Source organism: Xenopus laevis, chromosome 7S (assembly GCF_017654675.1).
Source record: "Xenopus laevis strain J_2021 chromosome 7S, Xenopus_laevis_v10.1, whole genome shotgun sequence".
NCBI lineage: Eukaryota > Metazoa > Chordata > Amphibia > Anura > Pipidae > Xenopus > Xenopus laevis.
Window position 1 is genome coordinate 10,970,015 of NC_054384.1, and position 22,930 is coordinate 10,992,944.

General features: G+C 41.7%; 1 protein-coding gene across 1 annotated transcript in view; it reads left to right on the plus strand.

Moving 5' to 3' along the window:
- LOC108697373 (carbohydrate sulfotransferase 15) overlaps window positions 1-22,701 on the plus strand; it is a 35,832-nt gene extending 13,131 nt beyond the window's left edge. The window contains exons 2-8 of the mRNA XM_018227346.2: window positions 9,674-10,225; window positions 11,163-11,496; window positions 13,267-13,413; window positions 13,541-13,697; window positions 15,110-15,266; window positions 17,998-18,145; window positions 22,242-22,701. Of these exons, the coding sequence (XP_018082835.1) occupies window positions 9,926-10,225; window positions 11,163-11,496; window positions 13,267-13,413; window positions 13,541-13,697; window positions 15,110-15,266; window positions 17,998-18,145; window positions 22,242-22,441 (1,443 nt within the window). The 5' untranslated portion in view covers window positions 9,674-9,925 and the 3' untranslated portion in view covers window positions 22,442-22,701. The remainder of the gene's footprint in view (window positions 1-9,673; window positions 10,226-11,162; window positions 11,497-13,266; window positions 13,414-13,540; window positions 13,698-15,109; window positions 15,267-17,997; window positions 18,146-22,241) is intronic.
- Window positions 22,702-22,930: the final 229 nt, after the last annotated feature.

Below are 22,930 nucleotides of genomic sequence, written 5' to 3' on the forward strand. Positions count from 1 at the left end.
AGATCACCTGACCAGAAATACTGCAACTCTAATTGTAACAGGAAGTAATGTAGAAGCAAAAGACAGAACTCTGTCTGTTAATTGGCCCATTTGAGTCGTAGGATCCCAGGGGCGGTAATTATTTCTCAAAATGGCAATTTTCTAGTAATACTTATTTCTAGTTATACTTATTTATATACTTGCCCCTGCCTTGCTCCCTCTGGTGATGTCTGAGAAGGGTGGTCACGGTGAGTATACAAGTGCCAACAAAAGGTCAGGTTGACAGAGGGCAATTTTTCTTTTGTGGACCCAAACAACACTACTATAAATACATTACTTGATACAGATGCTTGTACTTTTTTAATCATCATTGCGGCTATGTAATAAAAGGCACTGAGTTTGCCCAGGTGCAGTAACCTATAGCAACCAATCAGCAGTAAACATTTACTGGTCACCCATTTAAAAGCAAAAATGTTATTGGTTGCTATTGGTTACTGCTCCTGGACAAATGTAGTGCCTTCGCGCACTGGTTTTTTATTTTGTGATTTAAATCATTTGCATTTGCAAATTGAGATACATATTTGGTATTCAGGCGAATGTAAACAAAAAAAAAAAAAACAGATTCTGTGCATCCCTTAGGTTAATAGCCCAGGGTCCCATGGCAAATTGCTCTTCTGCTTTTTTTGCCTTTTTGTGACAGTAAACAAGAATGACCATGGGTTAAACATTTACTTTGTGTAATTGCACAAAAATGTCTTATAAGGCGGTTTCACTTCCGTGCTATGAAAAGTTATGTTCGGGGGTTTTGTGCCCACAGGGAGCACAATTTACCACCATGACAAAGAGCTCTGCATGCCATCACCCTAATAGGTTACCAGACCTGTAAAAATGCACATGTAACAAAATTGGCACAACCAGGAGCATTTGGCATAATCTTGCTTAGTTTTATAGCACCTATTGCCCAGACTGCCATAGCATTAAAGTGGACCCGTCACCCAGACACAAAAATCTGTATAATAAAAGTCCTTTTCAAATTAAACATGAAATCCAATTTCTATTTTTTATTAAAGCATTCATAGCTGTTGTAAACTCATTTAAAATTCTCAGCTGTCAATCAAATATTGTCTGCCCCGCCTCTATGCCTAGGCATAGAGGCGGGTCAGACAATTACTTTCACTTTCCATTCAGCACTTCCTAAAGCTGGCCATAGATGCAAAGATCTGATCGTTCCAATCCTCGTATGATCGGACGTCCCCATCTCCCGACCTGCCAATGACCATTCCGATCAAATAAAGAAGAAAAAGAACAGATCAGCCGATGTTCTGCCCCTGACAGCAATCGTACGAAAGTTATGTCCGACAAAAGCTGGTGACAGTCTCCCACTGAAAATCGTCCGATCGGCAATACACGCAGATATATTATCAGCAGCCGACAGAAATCTTTAAACCTGTCCGATCGACCAAACGAACGATCTCTGCCGGACGAAAAATGTTGGGACTGAAAATCGTATGAATTCTCGATTTGTACGATCGGATCTTTGCGTCTATGGCCAGCTTAAATGTCACTGCTCTCCCCACGTTCCCCTCTCTCTTCACCATTTAATTGTGTAGCCAGGACATGGGGATGGACATCAGGTCCCCCATTCTGGTGCACAAATAAAATTCTAAGATGATACAAGACTTGTCTTAATAACGGTGTCCACAAAAATGGCTCCTGCCTGCTTGTTATAATTATAAATTCCCAGACTGAAGGAAACAAGATTCAAATAATTTATATAGTGTAATTAAAGTTCATTTTGCTTGACTAATGTGGTAAAATAGGATTTTGTGCCTGTTTGGCCAAGCATATGGCCAATACTGAAAGTATTATATTCAGTAAGAGAGACCATATGGAAATGTATTGGCATAGGTGACTGCATAAACTTCAGCTAATTTCTTACTGAACTATAGGATTTTCTGGTCACGTGGGCCCCTACACTTATGTGTTGGGCAGATCAACCTTGTTTCAGTAGACTCATTTTTTGGAGAAGGATTCCCTAGTATCCCCCTAGTTTGCATCTTCATGCGATTATGACAGTTTTCTGTATGTGAACTGTTTTGCTGTATGTGCAGCAATATAAATTCATGCGCATTAAAAAAGGTATTTTGTCAGCCGTGGGAAAGGTGGTGTCCTACAGGCAACAAAGGTCACAAGATCAGTCGGATGGGCTCTCGTTTGCTCTTCTCCCTGTGGCGTTTACACAGAACTGTTGGCACAAAATAAACTTCACCATGACAGTTGGTTTACATACAGCTGTGGTATTTCTTGATACCGGGTTGAGAACTATCTCACTAGCGGAATAGAGACAGTCTGTTTGAGCAGAGTTTTGCTTGGGAAAGCCCAGTTTGTATACTGAAGGCCCCTCACATTCCATTGCTGTGATGGTTTAACCTGACTGTGTCTCTGCTTTCCAAGCACATACCATATAATCATTCCACTTATGGCTGGGACAGTAATATCCACATGTCAGTGCCAAGGATGTCCCCACAGAGCCTGATCACATTTTTCCTTTCTTCCACTCTTTTCTACTTCCCTCCCTGCCTTAATATTCTCTGCTCATTTCCCTGAACATACAGAATGAGTTCCATATGGAACATTTCAGCTAAATGCTATAGATAAATGTCTGCATACAAAAGAGCATTTTCTCATGTCCTTATGTTTACAGCAGGGATATCTGCTTTCTCTCGGCTATTGAACTATAACTCTGATCATCTTGTGACATTGGGTTGTAGTTGGACAGCAGCCATTTTTCTGATACAAGGGGTGTAATTAGGAGATAAAGCTCAGCTGCTTTATAACTATAACTCCATGTGCTAAAAAGAAGACCTTGGGCTATTGTCAAATAACAAACCTCTGAATTTGTCCATACACATGTCAATAAAAGATGCTAGCTTGGCCCTGTCAGACCAAGTCAGCAGTATATTGGACTGTGATTAGGGACTTCTAGACAGCCTTCCTGACCGATATCTAGTTGAGCAGGTTCCAAAAATCATTTAGGTAAGGACTGCATTGCGTTGATACATTCCTTTTCCAACAGGTCTGAGTATAAAAATGGCAATTCACACAAGGTCACCAACAAGCAGTGATATTCCTGATATGTTCATCTTGAGGTGGGCGATATTGGGCTGATCCAATCGTTGGCCCTAGAGCCCAGTGATCAGTTCTCAATGACTAGAATAAAGGAGGTCCTCATTCATTTTAGACCTGTCCGATTGATATCTGCCCAATTTTTGGCCAGATATCAGTAGGGATGCCCATTGGCCCTATACACAGGCCAATAAGCTTCCGACATCTGTCAGCAGCTTTTATCGGCCCATGTATGGCCACCTTTAGGATCCACTCTGTGGCCTGGTCAAATATCGATTGGGTGATAGTGATACACAAGATTTTAAAGGGCATGTAAGGGCAAAAAAAATAAAATCCCGTTTTTACTTTCTTTATTGAAAGTTCATGTTTATGTTTAGTATACAAAATACAGCATTTCTAGCCTTATTCTATTTTAGATTTACATGCCCTTTAAGCTGAATAGTAATCTCGCAAATGCATTCTGCAGACTGCACTGGTTTCTAAACAGGGGCAAATTTAAGCCATTCTGCTGACCGTGGGGGGGAATGCATACATTTCCCCCGTGGGTGCTAGAAACTTTATACTCCCATGAAACCAAAGTAAAGACAGGACTGGGGATACGTTTCTCGCTACTTCTAGGGGCCGATTCATGAAGCTCGAGTGAAGGATTCGAATTAAAAAAACTTCGAATTTCTAAGTGTTTTTTGGGCTACTTCGACCATCGAATGGGCTACTTCGACCTTCGACTACGACTACGAATCGAACTATAAATCGTTCGACTATTCGACCATTCGATAGTCGAAGTACTGTCTCTTTAAAAAAAACTTCGACCCCCTAGTTCGGCAGCTAAAAGCTACCGAACTCAATGTTAGCCTATGGGGAAGGTCCCCATAGGCTTGCCTAAGTTTTTTTGATCGAAGGATATTCCTTCGATCGTTGAATTAAAATCCTTCGAATCGTTCGATTCGAAGGATTTAATCGTTCGATCGAAGGAATAATCCTAGGTCGTAGGATTTGCGCTAAATCCTTCGACTTCGATATTCGAAGTCGAAGGATTTTAGTTCCTAGTCGAATATCGAGGGTTAATTAACCCTCGATATTCGACCCTTCATACATCTTCCCCCTAGTGTCTGTCCAGGTCTTGACCAATCCACATTATTATATAGGCGCATGCAAATACTGTTAGAAGTACATTTTTGGGGGGCCATAAGAATCTCAAGGAGGGCAGCATCTGACTTGAGGCCTTTTTCTGGACCGCTTTTACCTGGTACTTATTATAAAAGCTGATGTTAATTTAGGGTTAACTAAACATGCCTTTTTAACCTCCAGGAATAACTCGCATTATTACTAGAGTTTACTGAACACTTTCTGCTGATGTGACGTAGCCTTTCAAACCTATGGAAAAATATCAACATTAGAAGTCTGTTTATTAAATTCCGCAACATGGCAACCAGAACCAAGTAATAATGATGCAGAATAAACCAAGCAATAGTAAATATCTGTCTTTAATGAATGGACCGGTACACTTTCTTGTTAAATTTGTTGTGGTTTTACGCCCAGAAGTCGGTTATAAATAAACCGTCAACACATCACAGTTCCAGAGGAACATGTAAATAATTAAACCCAGCTTGCAGAGGATATTAGGCAACTTCTGTGCCAACGAGTCTCACCGCCTTCCTCTAGAGAGACATTGGGCTCCCATGCCATAAGTTTTGCTCTGAACCATCCTTTAATAGACCAGTTTTGGTCCATTAAACTGCCCCTGTGGAGTTCCCTCACCCTCCCTGGGAACAAATGAGCCATGGCATTAAAGTAATTACAAGTGTATTTTTTTTTTCGCGTTTTCCCACTGGGCGGATTTGTTTATTTCCCTGTGGTGGGAATTAAAAAAGGAAATGATCTGAGGTCACTGACGCTGCTGCTGGAGTCAGAACAGTTTTGAAACCTGAGACAGTATCCCTTTAAGATCAAAATAGCCTAGAATAGTATGCTTGTTCATGAAGTTTGGTTTGTCAGTATTTTCTATGGGAAAAAAGATCCCCTGCTACCAGTCTATAATGTGCTCTTATGTAGTAAGACTAATATATGCTGTACTAATATAGAGGGATATAATGGGATACCTTCCATTGCTACAACTTGGCTATGTAGGATTGACCTCCTTTGTTTAGAACATCTCAAGTTAGGGGAGAAAAGGATTTTTAGATTTATCTACAAGATTATGATTTACAATTTCTGAGGAACACCTCTAGAACAAAGATAAAGGAATTCATTTCCATCATCCTTTGCAGATCTTTGAATGACTGCGAATTCAAGGAGTCAAGTTTGACTTCAATTGGAGGGTCACAGGTTGAAAAATGTTGTGTCTTCATTGTCTGTTGCTGATAATTGCAACCTTTGCAGCCAATCAGGTTTTTTTGCTTTAAGGGCAGTCGCACATGGGGAGAGTCGCAAACGTTGCTGCCTAAAGGTGGCCATACACAGGCAGATTAAAGCTGCCGATATAGGTCCTTTAGATCAAGTATGGGGCTTCCGACAGGTCTCCCTGATCGATATCTGGCCAAAAAAGGCAATGGAGGACCACATCGTGCAGTTGATGCAATCCTTATCCCGTCAGGGCCCATTCTCTTTTTTGTAATCCAATATCACCCTGCCGTTGGTGGGCATACCAGGGAAAGATCCGCTTGTTTGGTGACCTCGCGTATGGCCACCTTAAGCATTTCAGGTGATTATCGCTGATTAGGGAATTATCACTATATAACTTGGCATTAAGCATGTAAACGTCTGACCCGCAAGTGCACCTCCATTAAAGTGAACGAAGTGGCGTCTAATCACAACATTGCTCTTCCACCAACCTGGAAATCACTTGGGAAGCAGAGTGCTTGGAATCAACTGCTGGAATTCTGACACATCGGCTGCAACTACTTCTGGAACACTCTGCCGGCAACCATAATGATGCTGGAATTATGGTGGGAAACATGGAATCCAGAATTGCAATTTGCATACTTTTCTGTTCTTGTTTTGTCCATGGTATATGATAAAATCGCAGGGAGACCAATATTACAGTATTTCATAAACAGTATCTGTAACGTGACAGATTGGGGGCCCTGACCAAATGTCGGACCACAGACAGGGTCTGAAAAGTACTACTTTAACCATTGTGCATCTCCATGGGTTCAGCTTCTGTGAATTCATTGAGTGTGTTTGGATTAGAAAAATGGCTGTGGCTTTAAGTTCAGTAGGGGTTGGTTGCATTTTTTTGCATCTGCAGCACACACGGAGCAATCAAATCGGCCTGTATCTGACACAGCTACTAGCATTTATACCTTCTTCTTGTTAAGCCTGTCCCAAATACGCTTCACTTCTTCTGGACCACAGAATGCCTATCTGCACACACCATAAAACTGTTTTTGTTGTCCCTTAAACTGAAACAGAACCTTATAAAATCCTCTCTGATGAATTCCCATAAATTAGTTAATTTAATCTAAGATAGCATTCAGTGGCTGGACTGTCAGCGTTAATTAATGAGTGATAATAGAAACATTTACTTGCTTCTGCACCCTGCCAGGATCTGTTAATTAAACCAAATGAGACACTGAAGGATAGCAGCTGAATTTTATCGACTCCGGCCCACTCATATTTTCTGCTCCTACTCACTCTCATCTTTTTGGCTGGGGCCTGGGAATACAAGTTTTATCTCAGATCAGTTTGGGGAATGTCGCACTTTTGACCCGTGTAGCGGGAAGACATAAGCGCCTGCTGGACATAAACCTTTCAGATTCCCAAAAAGCATTTGTTCATCTGCTACTTAACTCTCTCATTTTGCTTCCCAGAGTCAACATTGGACATTGCATTCATTGCATTGTTATTAAACATTTTTAATAAACGTCTTAAGGCTGAGGATCTCATGTCAAAATCATGTAAATATATTTATCCGGAGACATTCTAGATACCCTGACATAACACACTCTCCTGTGTATAACTGAGCCATATGTTCTTGAGTCTGACTATAAGCTATTCAACGTCAAGCATAAATCCGATGTAGATTGAAGCTCTAATGAGAATGGAACCAAAATGAGAAGCAGGAGAATGGTCAAAACAAGAGTGGACTTGGGTTAGCAGAAATGGTTTCTGCTTCTGCTAAAGCTTACCAGTGATATCACTGAGTTGTTTGAGGTCAGAAAAATGGTTGTACCATACAGTTCATTTAGGGCTGTTAATGGGTTAGGGTTTGGTTGCATTTTTTTACTCATCATCACTAGTAACTGCAACACACACAAAGCAATCTGACACAGCTACTAGCAATTATGCCTTCAGTTCATCTGAACCCCAGGACTCCTGTCTGCACACAACATAAAACTCTTTTTGTTGTCTTTTAAACTGAAACAGAACCTTGTAAATTCCTCCCTAATGAATTCCCATAAATCAGTTAGTTAGCTAGACACTAAGCATGAGAAGTAAAGTGGCTGAATAGTACCCACTCATATTCTTTCCCAAACAGAACCATTTCCGATTACCGAAAAGCTCTGGTGCAACTACTACTTTACTCTATCAGCCAGACATTTGCTTTGGACTTTCAATCCGACTTATAGTCAGTCTAAACGGTCTAAAGCTGGCCATAGACGCAAAAATCTGATTGTACAAATCGAGGATTCGTACGATTTTTGGACTGTGTGTGGAAAGTCACAACATTTTTCTTCTGGCGGAGATCGGTCGTTTGGTCGATCGGACAGGTTAAAAGATTTCTGTCGGCTGCTGATAATATTTCTGCGTGTATTGCCGATCGTACGATTTTCAGTGGGAGACTGTCACCAGCTTTTGTCGGACATAACTGCCCCTGTCAGGGGCAGAACATCGGCTGATCTGTTCTTTTCTACTTTATTTGATCGGAATAGTTAGTGGCAGGTCGGGAGATGGGTAAGTCCGATCGTGTGATATTTCGTAAGATCGGATCTTTGCGTCTATGGCCAGCTTTAGAACTCCTTAAGGATGAGGCCCGGGGGAGATAGGTAAGCATTTTATAATTGTCATAAAAATATAAAGCTCAAAAATCAGTTCTTTCTGGCCCATAAAATGCTAAATCTTTTGAGGACCTCCTTACCCACTCGTTTATTGTACGTTTGTATCAGAATGCTCATTGGTCCCATGCTTGTTTAGCCAAATCCAAGGAAATCCTAGGTATCCTGATATAGCACACTCCTGTAAAGTCAAGCAACTTTGCAAATGTTCAGTGTAGAGAGTAGCACCAACGAGAATGGAACAACCTAATAAAAATGCAGGAGAATGGTCAAAAACAAGCCTCGGGTTAGCAGAAATGGATCGAGGCTAAGAAGAAGAAGAAGAAGGCCAAAGTGCACGCCAGGGAATTAAAGAGATAGGAAATGTAGGAGCCTTATAGGCAAGCAGAAGGTATTTATTGAGGCATACATACTGTACCCAGTAGCTAATATATTTGAACACATCATGGTCAACCACTGTGGCGAGATCTGTACCATACATTCATTTTACTTCTGCCCAGCTGGGTGTAGAGGGGAGTACTAGTTTACTAAAATAGATTGCACAGGAGTACAGTTGATTAAGAATTGATTTAGACTAAGTAATGACCCTCCTATTCAATAAACAGCAGGGGCAGAGGCTTTTGGCTGGGGTTATGCATGCCCCGATCTCAATTGCCACCACTTTGTTGCCAACAGTGTTCCAAAGTAAATGAAAAAATGAGCTCTATATTCAAGCCACACCTGTTACTTGCTTCAAGTAATGAATAGGATGAGGTTACACAGTAAAACCTGTATGAAATGAGAGTCGCAAGGCTTCCCCAGTTATCAATAAGGGCCCTTTCAGTCCTGTCATTTTAACTCTTTTTGGTTTTGTTTTTTATGATCCCATCACCCCCTCCAGCATGGAATCTTTTCAGCACAACCTAAGCTGGTATACCTCGAATTAACTTGGTTTAATTAAAGGTTTGAAAGCTGCCAGCAACTAGTTTAAACTAAACAGCAGCATACATAGTAACATAGTAAGTTAGGTTGAAAAAAAGACACACCTCCATCAAGTTCAACCTTTTAACTTTTTTTTTAACCTGCCTAACTGCCAGTTGATCCAGAGGAAAGCAAAAAACCCATCTGAAGCCTCTCCAATTTGCCTCAGAGGGGGGGAAATTCCTTCCTGACTCCAAAACTTCAAACTAGTCCCTGGATCAACTTGTACTATGAGCTATCTCCCATAACCCTGTATTCCGTCCCTTGCTAAAAAGCCATTCAACTCCTTCTTAAAGCTTTCCAATGTATCAGCCAGTACAACTGACTCAGGGAGAGAATTCCACATCTTCACAGCTCTCACTTTCAAAAATCCCCTTCCAAATATTTAGCATCGTATCTCCTCACAATCGCTAGGGCAACAAGACTGCACTGTTGCTTCAAATTCATTATATTAGCAGTGTACCATCTAGTAATATCTTGAAAATTAGAAAAAAAAATTGTTTTCAAGGTTTACATTTCCACTGCATTGTTGTTATTGGTGATTCTGGAATCTCACTAACTTGCTTCATCAAGTTTGATCATTTAAACAGAACCCTTCTTTAATTTATTTGTAGGCAGCAGCACATTCTTTCTACTTGGTGGATACAGAATGCATAGGTTCAGATGCATGATCCATGAATGCATGAATTCATCTTAACTTCACCATTCTTTAAAATCTATAACAACAAATGGGCTTTTGGAAGCTGCAAGATGGTATTTGTTTCAACTTGGATTCCTGAGTAGATCTACAGTCGCCTTTAACCTGATGTCAAGGGGGCACCATCCTATCCCAAGTTGGTCAAAGGCGGCCTGTGCCTTTCTTAGGAATGACAATATTACAGGGCTCCAGCCTAGGTTTCAGCAAAGGCCTTGGCAGGAGAATACTATGCAGCTTAGTGTTTGCTTTGGTGATCGCATCTTTGGTGGTGGCATCTTACATGCTCGCTGGAGGCAAGCAAGACCATCTGTTCCAGCCATTCCCTCCTGATTCAAGAGACTATTCCTCAAGTTACAACCAGTCAGAAGGCAGGAGACAGAAGGACATTAGACTTTCAGATTATTCAGTAGTTCGGCTAACTGACCGCAGAATCCCTGACATTGAGGAACTGAAGCAGTATGAACCACACGTGAGTAACGCCCAAGGTGCACCACTATAATGAAGTGAATTTTCCCATTGGACACTCTCAGATAACAGATTCCTACTATTCAGTAGCAGTTGGATTATAAAATAATGTTGCATGTAATGTCTTAAAAGCAAGTAGTTCCAAATTGGTACCTTGCAACTCTGCTATGACATGGTCACTAGAACCATAGACTTCCAGAAACTCCAGTGTCCTTCAGTGGACATAGATAGCAGTGAAGTCCATTCTTATATTGCACCATTTTGCTCCTTGACTAAGCATCTTGAGGGTTCTGCAGTTGCCTCCTAAAGCACAGAAAGTTTTCAGAAAACCTAATTGAGTCAGATTTTCCCATCACTAGTCACGACCTATGCTGTGTCCCAAAATCCCATTTAATTATGGTATATAGTGATTGAAATGAAGTATGTTACTGGTTCTGCACCAGTTTTTTTTTTTTATATGTGATCATAGAGTAACTCTTACATCTTTATGGGGCAGATTTATCAAGGGTGGAATTGAAAATTCGAATTTTCAAATTTTTGTATGGCCAAAACTGTCCAATTCGACTAGGAAATTGTTTAAATTTGAGGTTTTTTTTAAAAAAGTTTGAATGAGATTTTCGGGATTTATCATACTCTGGCCCTTTAAGAACTCAAATTTAACTAAAACCTGCTGAATTGCTGTTTTAGTCAATGGCAAATATCCTGGGATCAATTTGGAGTTGTTTGCAGGCTTCCTGACATTCTAGTTTTTTTTTTTTGGAAAACATTTTTCGGGTCGATTCTATTCATCTGAGTTGACGAAATTCGATTTTATATATAAATTTCAAGTTCATGGGAGGTTTTAAAAACTCACGTGAATTTGAAATTTGACCTTTGATTAATGTGCCTCCACGTGTCTGTTTAGTTATTTATCTAGTAACATATTTTCTGACAATCCCTAGCTGTTTGCCGTGATTCCACAAAAGTTCCTCTCCATCAGCCGAAGCCCCTGCTGGTACCAGAAGTATGAGGAAAAGAAAGACCCATACAGCGGCAATGCATATGTCCTGTATTCCAAGCGGTTTCGTGCTGTCTTCGAAGAGATGCGCCAGAATTTCTGGAAGAGGCTGCTGGTTAAAGGGGACTCTCGATACCGATTGCGCTGCCTCCCATACTTCTACATCATTGGGCAGCCCAAATGCGGCACCACTGATTTATACAACCGTATGCGCCTTCATCCTAGTGTTCGATTCTCGGCCAACAAAGAACCACAGTGGTGGACAAGGAAAAGATTTGGTATGTGTCTAGTGATATTTTACTGATAATAAGGAGCTTCCTTATGGCTTATGTTGTAATAGTGAAAAATGTAAAGGTACTTGGGCCTATAAAGGGAGCTGATTCAGACAGTTTATTGGCCTGTATATGGAACCCACCAATGGAGCTGTCCGACGAATATCTGGCCAAACATTTTTGACTTCACTGTGTTAATAGTATATCAGAGTGATGTTATATAATGGTCTGTGGAGATCTTAGGTTTTGCTGGGGACCACTATCTTCGTTTTCCGAAGTAGCCAAAGTTTTTCCGTGACACAACTTCGGAAATGAAGCGTTCCGAGTTCCATCCTGCCGGTGATTTACATTCTAGCCGGCAGGAGGCAGTTCGGGAGATTAGTCGCCCTGAAGAAGAGGAGATTTGTTGCTGGGTGACGAATCCCTCCGAATCTGAGCGTGTGCCCTGACCCTAAAGAGTCTGCAGTGACTTCCAAGTGATTATCTAGAGAAGGTAGTGATAGTGTTAGGGCTGGTATCACTGATTCTTAGATCTTAGCCAGCAGTTCTATTATACTAATCATTTCCACTCCATGGCCCACCTAGAGGCAGATTAGACAGACTAATAATGCTATTTAGATACTTAGCATGCTCTTATACTGGTTTTGCCTTTACTTTTTTGTTTACTCCAGCCCAGCAGGTGCCAGTAATACAGAGCCAGGTACAGTCATGATATTAGTCTGAAATGTAATGATATAGCCTCATAAACCACGAAGGACTGTTGCATCCTTGAATTTGTACAGCAGCCTGTTGGCACAAATACACTTTTAAGCTTTATTTTTTTTTAGCTGCGACTTTATAGTAGAATAGACTTCACGCTCTGCAGTAAGTCACTTTGCATTCCATTGGGATCATAGACAGTGTGCATTGCATGAGTTGCAGCACAGTATCAAAGAAAGAAAAACATTGACTGCAGTGTAGCAAATTGGCTAAAGTACTAGCTCAGTAACTGGCCCGATGTACCCTATTTATCCTATAAATAGCCTTTGTTTTTATGACCAGGGGCAGCATAATGTATGAAAACCTAAGACCCAGGCATATATTTTTAGGAGTCAGACATTTATTTTAAGAGCCAGAGGGGCAGAGCCTTTATGCATATACATACAGTATATATAAATAAAAGTCAGTCCAGAGAGGAGTCAGGTGGAGCTCATTTAGCGGCTGTGGGTACCTGGCTCTCTGAACCTGATTGTGACCATTTACTGTGCAACATTAATCTGCCCATTAACTGTGGAATGTTCAGTAGCTGTGTTTCCAGTCTCCCACATTGTGTGCAGAATTGTCCTTTTATATTCCTCTAGGCACGGGCACATTCCCGCATTGCACCAGCCCATGTTTATCCAGACATAATTGAAGCAGTTCTGGAATGGAGTGAATGCTGTATTATTATTCTTGGGAAACATTTCATAGGAATCAATGGAACATTCTCTCTCTATAAATATAGTCACTAACAAGTGCCTTTGGTCATTGCCAGCTCTGTCTCTGACAAATAGTGGCATGTTGTCTGAATGCTTGAATATGTGAATAAATATCTTTTATTGTGTGAAATGTCATTGGGGCAGGGAATCCTTCCCAATACTTCCCAATAAACAGTCAATATTCACAATGTTACCCAGCTTGGCACTCCTTGTTATCCTTAAAGCTTTGCCCGGTTCTCAGCTCTTTCAGTATTTATAAAACAGGAAGTAAGCACCGATATTGATAAATATCTTCTATTTATTCTCTTGTATTCTTAAGGAATCATGAGGCTAAAAGAAGCGCTGCAGAGTCCCTTCCCGGTCGAGGATTACTTGGATTTATTTGACTCGACTGCACAAGAGATCCAGGCTCTGTACAACGCAGCCAAAGATACAGAAGATACGGTTACCAGCCCTCTGGTTATAGGTAAGTAAACCAGTCTACCAACTCAGCCGAAAAGCCATACAGATTATCTCTTATTGGGGGATCTAAAAGTCCCTTTATATGGTATATGGGCTACCAGAAAGTAAAGTCTTTTGCCGGTTTGCGCTAGGAGAAGCCAGTGCGTCAACAATGTGGGACAACAACTCTTGGATGTATGTCTATGATAACACAACCAACACAGAGCCTCCACACCTGACCCAGGACTTCATCCGCACCTTTCAGCCTAATGCCAAATTTATTGTAATGCTCCGGGATCCTGTGGAGAGGTAAGTGGAAAATAAGGGGGGCTGGCATTTCAGCAACAAGTGATGCTTGAGGTTATGAGTTAATAGATACAATCATGTGGCATTTTCTCAAAGCCATTTTTTGTCTGGGAATGGGCGTGAGGGGTAAGGTATCTTTGAATTCTTCTGGATCAAAATATTAATTAGTTGGATATTGCATGACCTGGCTAAATTATAGTCCCTTCTGCTCCCCTTGCCAGTTATTAGTGTGGTTCCTGAGCTCTACAAAGGTCCAGGGACCAAGCTAGTGGCTGGTAAGAGAAGCAGGACGGAGGGCATGATCTTTATAGGTGATGGTGGGTGATATGGGTAGACTAGGTTTTCTTAGACAACTATGATACGATGAAGTCTGAGAACAGTTTGTTAACACAACCTAGTTCTTATGAACTACTTTCAGCCGGTCAACATAGAATGTAACTGTTGGTGACATGTAGGCCCCGTGGAGACATGAACAGCACTAGTTGGCAAGCCGCTATAATGTCCCAGTACCCAGAAGTGTTTGTATGTATATATATGAGAAATTCAGGGATGGAATTCCAGAGGTAAGGAGCAGCAAGATCGAAGGGTTTGAGAGGAGAGGTGGCAGTGGATGTGGATGGTGTCAAGAGGAGCGGAGAAGATGACCAAGAACATACAGTGAGACATGAGAAGAAATGTAGTGAGGAGCAGAGGAGTGAATGGCTTTGAATGTTAATAGAAGGAGTTTATATTCTATCCTTTGCTTTACAGGCAGCCAGGATTTTAGATGGGGTTGAGCAGGTTCCCTTTTAAGAAAAAGCAGAAGGATCCTGGTAGCAGAGTTAAAGATTGATTGGAGGGGAGAAGGATTGGAGTTAGGAAGACCGGTTAGTAGGAGATTGCAGTATATGGATAAGATAAGGGCATGGATTAGTGTTTTGGCTGTTGTTTGTGAAAGAAACTGCCGTATCTTGGCTATATTGTGGAGGAAGAAGCAACAGGTTTTGGTAGTATTCATTTCAGGAAGACTCCCTCACACTGGCTGTTACTACAAAGCATCATTCTATTGCTGCATGTCACCATTCTGGTTGGCACAAGAACTACTGTTCCCAGAATGACTCTGGAGATGCCACCTGCTGCATTCTCCAGTGAGTTTTATCTTGAGAGAGGTGAGCCCTGCAGGGTACTACTGTAGACATTTTAGGGATTTTTTAAAATCATAGGACAATCTCCTTTTTAGTCCTTTCCCTCAGTAATTTGCAGTGCAATGTAGTGTTCTATAATAAAATTTCTATTAGAGACATATTATATCGCCCATTGATTTTTTTGTGACCCTGAAGCAAAGAATACAAAGTCCCTGAAGGAACTGGTGAGCATCTATCGTGACAAATAAGTGTCGGCCTTACTCACATTGTATAACATTGTATTTCTCCCAGACTGTACTCTGACTACTTATACTTCGCCATCGCCAACAAGTCGGTGGAGGAGTTCCATGACAAGGTGAATGAGTCTCTGCAGATGTTCAACAGCTGCCTGCAAACTTTTACTCTGCGTTCCTGTGTCTACAACACAACGTTAAACAACCTCCTGACAGTAAGTATAATAAACAGGGAATGGGAACTAGCATACAAACATTCTGCACTTCCCACAGTCACACATGATGCGTTTCGGGGAGATTAGTCGCTTGGCAACAAATGTCCTCTTCTTCGGGGCGACTAATCTCCCCGAACTGCCTCCCCTGCCTTCCCACCGGCTAGAATGAAAATTGGGGATGCACCGAATCCAGGATTCAGTTCGGGATTCGGCCAGGAGTCGGCCTTTTTCAGCAGGTTTCGGATTCGGCCGAATCCTTGTGCCTGGCCGAACCGAATCCTAATTTGCATATGTAAATTAGGGGTGTGGAGGGAAATCACATGACTTTTTGTAACAAAAAAGGAAGTAAAAAATGTTTTCCCTTCCCATCCCTTAATTTACATATGCAAATTTGGATTTGGTTCGGTATTCGGCCAAATCTTTCATGAAGTATTCAGGGGTTTGGCCGAATCCAAAATAGTAGATTTGGTGTATCCCTAATGAAAATCTCCGGCTAGATGGCACTCGAATCACTTCTTTTACCGAAGTCGTCCGAAGTGAGGCAACTTCGGGCGACTTCAGAAAACAAATCACACACAGTGCCATCCCGCCAGTGATTTTCATTCTGGCAGTTCAGGGAGATTAGTCGCCCCGAAGAAGAGTAGATTTGTCGCCGGGCGACTAATCTCCCCAAATTGCTTTTAGTATGATGCTGTGATCTGTATATATCTAATCTGGTGAAACTCACAAGCTGTGCTGTAGCTAAGGGTTCTTACATGTGCGTTTCAGCCTGCATTCCCCTATATCAATTTGCGTTCCACCTGTACTCAGTGCTTGTATGCAACTCACATGTACCTGTGGTCCAGAAGAATGGGCTGCACTTCTTCCTGCTTTTTCTTGTGGTTCAATTTACGAAAGATTTACTAGGGGAACACAGGTATGAATGTGAGAGTGATAGAGCCTTACAAAAGTACTGTGAGAAAGCACTACAAAGTGCTATTATGGCTCCTTTACACTGGATTCAACTTTTTTATTCTGGCCTAATCCTTAAAATCATGTGTCTTTTCGTCACACAAACAGGAAAGCTGTGATTCTTGTGCACACAGTTTTTTTAAAGGAATTGTTTAGTGTAAAAATAAAAACTGGGTAAATAGGCTGTGCAATATAAAACATGTTTTCTTATATAGTTAGTTAGGCAAAAATGTAATGTATAAAGGCTGGCGTGACTGGATGTGTAACATAATAGCCAGAACACTACTTCCTGCTCTTCAACTCTCTTCGTTTCCACTGATTGGTTACCAGGCAGTAACCAATCAGTGACTGGAGGGGGGCCACATGGGTCATAACTGTTGATTTTGAATCTGAGCTGAATGCTGAGGATCAATTGCAAACTCACTGAACAGTTATTTCCTATGTGGCCCCCCTTATAGTCACTGACTAACTCAGAGTTAGAGAGCTGAAAAGCAGGAAGTAGTGTTCTGGCTATTATGTTACACATCCAGTCACTCCAGCTTTTATAGTTTACATTTTTGGTTAACTATATTAGAAACATTATGTTTTGCACAGCCTAATTTATACTATTTACCCAGTTTTTATTTTTACACTGAACTGTTCCTTTAACCCTTCTTTGCCCTAATTTACATATAAATATTTGCATATGCAAATTAGGGTTACAATTGGTTATTGATGCGGCCGAATCCTTTATGAAAGAGCAAGGATTTGGCCAAATCCCAAAATAGGGGTTTTGGTGCAGAAAGTCAGATGCTTGGAACAGACTTAACTGTACATAAACCACAGAACACTGGGCTCTCTTTGAAACCCAATTATTGAAGTCTTCAATACTACAAGTGAAACTTGAACTTCAAAACTAAAGCCCATCATGTCCATAAAGTGGTCTTTGTAGGGGACTCAGGCATCCACTAATAAAAGGAGTCTTTGTTGAGGGCACAGCAGAAAGTCATAAAATCAATGTTATACAGGAATGGGACCTGTTATCCAGAATGCTCGGGACCTTGGGTTTTCTGGAAAACAGATCTTTCTGTAATTTGGATCTTCATACCTTAAGTCTACTAGAAAATCATGTGAACATTAAATAAACCCAATAGGCTGGTTTTGTTTCCAATAAGGATTAATTATATCTTAGTTTGGATCAAGTACAAGCTACTGTTTTATTATTACAGAGAAAAAGGAAATTTTGGCTTATTTGATTATAATGGAGTCTATGGGAGACAGACTTTCTGTTATGCTAAGCTTTCTGGATAAGGGGTTTCCGGATAACGGATCCCATACCTGTATTTCATTCAATTTGCTGTTCTGGCATCCAACTTGTACAGCTAATGAACATAATCAGATGGCTGATAATAACAAATAAGCAGACAATAACTTACATGTCTTCTGTTTGTCAAGATAGGCCATGAATTTCCAGGCAATTTCCATGTGATATAAATAAGTGGGAGCCCACAGGGAAACTCAGCTGTGATTATCCAGCCAAAACGCTGGCTTTAGGCCTCTCCCAGGGCATAATAGAGCAACCAACAAAAACATGAAATCATGAAAGAGAAAAACATTTGCCCAGAACAAAATAGAAATAGAAGTTAATGATGGATTGTAGTTCCTATTTATATTTTTGCACATTCTTTCTGCAAACCTCAGACAAGGCAAAACCGGAGGGCGAGTTTGCTTCAGGGAAATGCAATGTTATCACTATGTGGGTTCAATGAATAAATCACATATTCCTGGGTTGTTTTTTCAGGTGCGACTACAAGTGGGGCTCTATGTGGTTTTCTTGTGGGACTGGCTGTCACTCTACAAGATGGAAGAGTTTCTCATTCTGAGACTGGAAGATTACTCTGTTAGGGTCTTGCAAAGCATGAGGAGGGTCTTCAGCTTCCTGGAGCTGGGTATGTGCAGACTGGGCTGCGTCTGGGGGGCACGTCTGTGAGTTATTGATGAGAGAAACAAGGGGGCATAGGGTAAATTTGCTAGGACAACGCCAATTCCCTAAAGTGCGAAGTTGCGTCCAGGGTGCCGAACGCTGACAAATTTTCGCTATCGTTACTTCGGCAATCAAAGCGAAGATGCGCTAGCGTTGCCTAATTTGCATAAGGCGGGAAATGATAAAGTTGAATGGACGTATATGTTGCAGCAAATACATTACATTACACAAGTCCTGCAGCAGGTCGGGTACCCTCGGGTTACCCGCAAAAAAAGCAGGCACCCTGTGCAGGTATACCCGCGGATCTCATCTAAATTTCTTATCTTATGTAATATAGTCTATATTTTACTTCTTTTAAAGTTTTACAAAACTTGTTTCTGTCCCGCCCACTTTTAATGACCACTTCCGGGTTGCAGCACCATCACTTCCTGTTTGATGGTGGTCGGCGGGTTGGGTTGCGGATAAGGCAGTTGCAGGTCCGGGTTGGGTAGCGGATCAAAGTGTGTAAATATGCGGGTTTCGGTTCGGGTCGGTTCCAGGTCTTAGAAATTGGTTCCGCGCAGGACTCTACCAGGGAATATAATATAATGCCCTACACATGAGCCCAGTGTATAGTTCAGTGATCCCCAACCAGTAGCTCATGAGCAACATGTTGCTCTCCAACCTTGGATGTTGCTCTTGGGGTACTCAAAGCAGATGCCTATTTTTGAATTCCAGGCTTGGAAGCAAGTTTTAATTGAATAAAAACGAAGTATAGTGCCAAGTAGAGTCTCCTGTAGGCTGCCAGTCCACATAGGGGCTACCAAATTGCCAATCACAGCCCTTATTTGGTATCCCAAGGGACTTTTTCATGTTTGTGTTGCTCCCCAACTCTTTTTATATTTGAATGTGGTTTACAGGTAAACCCCTGGTATAGTTTATGTTCCATATGTTAGAAAATGGAGGGGGGAACCCAGTTACCAAAAAACATTTTTACGGACCTTTGCAGGCTATCACTCTGAAAAAAGGAAAAGACGCCAGCGTTTTTTGGGACTTTTTTGCACTAAGAATTGAGGAAGTCCTATGCCCTCCATTGCACTTGGCCTGGTCTGAGCTGGCAAAGGCAAGTCTGGTGAATGAGGTAACGTTCAGTAAAATCTGCATCTTAGTGAATTTGCAGAGTTACGTCCGTTCGCCAGAGGGAAAAGTCGCCTGGCGTTAGAGGGCAAAGCAACGCTAGCGTCTGTCTCCTTCGCTAGCAAAGTGACGCCTGCGCCCGTTAGGAAATCGGCGAAGTTCCAAAATGACGTCAAGCTGGTGAATTTTTGCCAGCGTTAGTCACTTTGCCCTTTAAGGAATCTGCCCCAAAGTCTTCATTCGGTTATGTTGCTGCCATAAAGCACATTGGCAGCAAGTTGGGGGTTAATAATCACTTGGAGGCCACTGTGCATGTTCAGCACTTTTCCCTCTGTCATTTTGTGGCTGTGGGAAGAATTCACATCTGGTTTTTTCTGACTTTCTTATTGGGGAAGCAGTGTGGGTACCACCCCCTGGGCTGCCGACAGAACTGCTGTGCCAAACCAGTGAAAAAGCTGCCTAAGAAGCTTCATTTTGAAACTCCAAGTAGTGGCTCACTAAAATGGACTTCACGCTGAGTCTGTATTAATGATAATTGTGTTTAGATTCACATTTTGCGCTTCCAGCAAGATGCAATTGCATCTATTCTGCATCTTCACAGTTTACATTGTTTTTAGGTGGATGTGTGAGTTGCAGGTTCTGATTATAGACTGAAAGAGACATTGCATTCTAGTGCTAACGCTGTGCGTCCTGCACCCATGTGATCAGCAAACGAGAGCTGAAATCGTACGTTACAAACAGAGAGTCTTGTTACTTCAAGGACAAGGTTTTTTTATGCTAATAAAGGGCAAATTTGCCCCATGTTCACAAATGAGCTGGATTATGTTCCAGTCCTTTGAAAGTAAATTATATAAACGTCTGTTTTATGATGGCAAGATTATGTCACCCCCCTCACAGCAGATAACAGAAATGTACTTATCTGTTATCTACTGTGTATCCTGTGCTTGAATGGTTGCCCCCATGGCTGCACAGCAGCTTGTTTATATAAACTATAGTAGTACTTATCTGTTATCTACTGTGTATCCTGTGCTTGAATGGCTGCCCCCGTGGCTACACAGCAGCTTGTTTATATAAACTATAGTAGTACTTATCTGTTATCTACTGTGTATCCTGTGCTTGAATGGCTGCCCCCATGGCTACACAGCAGCTTGTTTATATAAACTATAGTAGTACTTATCTGTTATCTACTGTGTATCCTGTGCTTGAATGGCTGCCCCCATGGCTACACAGCAGCTTGTTTATATAAACTATAGTAGTACTTATCTGTTATCTACTGTGTATCCTGTGCTTGAATGGCTGCCCCCATGGCTACACAGCAGCTTGTTTATATAAACTATAGTAGTACTTATCTGTTATCTACTGTGTATCCTGTGCTTGAATGGCTGCCCCCATGGCTACACAGCAGCTTGTTTATATAAACTATAGTAGTACTTATCTGTTATCTACTGTGTATCCTGTGCTTGAATGGCTGCCCCCATGGCTACACAGCAGCTTGTTTATATAAACTATAGTAGTACTTATCTGTTATCTACTGTGTATCCTGTGCTTGAATGGCTGCCCCCATGGCTACACAGCAGCTTGTTTATATAAACTATAGTAGTACTTATCTGTTATCTACTGTGTATCCTGTGCTTGAATGGCTGCCCCCATGGCTACACAGCAGCTTGTTTATATAAACTATAGTAGTACTTATCTGTTATCTACTGTGTATCCTGTGCTTGAATGGCTGCCCCCATGGCTACACAGTGGCTTGTTTATATAAACTATAGTAGTGTTTCTGAAGCAAACACATCAGTTTTCCCAGTGCAGCACAACAGTACGTTATATTTTCATTAATTTAGAATACTTAATTTTTTTGGGATTACTGTTCCTTTAACGGGACTTATCAGCAGTGATACCTTCCCACCATGCCCTAGAGGAATTAAGTATATTGGGAGTATTTTAAACAATTCACTGACACCCCCTATTCACCATAGACCTTTACAGCTGGTGCCTGGGAATTCCTGTTACATCACACGCACAGTCGTTGAGCAGTTTGGAAATTTCCTGACCTGCAGACGACCATAATCCGTCCAATGGGGTTTAGTTCAGCTACGGATGAAACCCAACTGCAGATCTGGTCTGGCACTCTGAAAACTGTCAAATCCCTTCTGTTATCTGCCATAGACTGGTGCTTTATATGGGGTCTGTATGGATGTTGCTTGAGCCTTTGTGTACTTAAAATGCCAGGGCCTATTTGTGGAGAACTGAAGGGCCAGAGACACAGACTATCAGTCTGCATTTGCCACTGACCTTCAGGGCCGCCATCAGGGGGGGCACAGGGGGTACAAGTGTACCAGGCCCAGGCATGGAGGGGGGTCGGCAGTGCTGAACTTTTTGAAAGAGCTGGGCCCCCCTTGACAGCGCTGAAGCCGTGCCGTCTCCTTTCGAAGTCCCGAACAGCCGAAATGCGGAAGTCCCGAAAAGACCCGAAGAAAAATATTTTTTGGGGCCCCAATTTTTTTTAAACTTGTAAGGGGTCCCCTGGCGCCAATGTTTTTTCAAAAAATGTTCTTTGGCGGTCCCAATTTTTTTTTAACTTGTAAGGCGGCCCTGGCACCAAAGTTTTTTTAAAAAAATGTTCTTTGGGGCCCCAATTTTTTTTAACTTGTAAGGGGGGCTCTGACACCAATGCTTTTTAAAAAATAACTTTTATGGGGCCCCTGGCGGCAATATTTTTTTTTAACTTATAGGGGGTCCCTGGTCCCCAATAGCTTTTTATAACTTGTATGTGCGGGGGGAGGTTACCTTTTTAGCGCTGATGTGGAGTGGGCGGGATCTGGGGCTGGGGTGGGCGGGATCTGGGGTTGGGGTGGGCCCCAAAAATTTTGTTGTACGGGACCCCGTGATTTCTAACGGCAACCCTGCCGACTGTACACTAACTTTGGATACCATTTTATTTGCAGAGCCTTTGAGTGTTGAGCAGGAGGCAACAATAACACAAAGCCCAGCTTCCAACAGCCGTCGCCCTGAAGACTGCAGCCTTGGACCCATGAACCCTCAAACCCAACGGCTTCTTAGGGATTTTTACCGTCCCTTCAACCAAAGACTTTCCCACTTACTGAGGGATGATGCCTTTCTATGGGAGCCACAATCAGCTGTCTAACCAATATCAGTTTTGCATGATAAAATGCACTGAATGAGAGTGCTGACATCTAGTGGGCAAGCACTGTAAAAGCTGAGAACCAACATTAACGAGGAACTATGGCGAAAATTAGAATTTATTATAAGCTTCCTCTTACTGAGATAAGAAACTTTCTTGGGCGTCAGATGAATGATCCAATATATCTTATAGGGGGGCTCCTTTCCTAGCAGATATATCAGAGCTCACTCAAATAACTGATTCCAGTACAAACAAAATCTAACAAAATAACTGCCTTTTGCACAAATCCTGCATGTAGAGAGACATGATGTCTGGTGATATTAATAGAGTGAACTCTAATACATCTTCTAGGCAAAAGGAGCCCCCCTATAAGATATATTGGGTCTAACTGTCAATCAATATCTGACACCCAAATGAAGACACAATGAGGAGAAACAGATGCTGAGAGAGGGATAGTGAAGATAAACTTGATTATTTCAGAAACAGTACAGA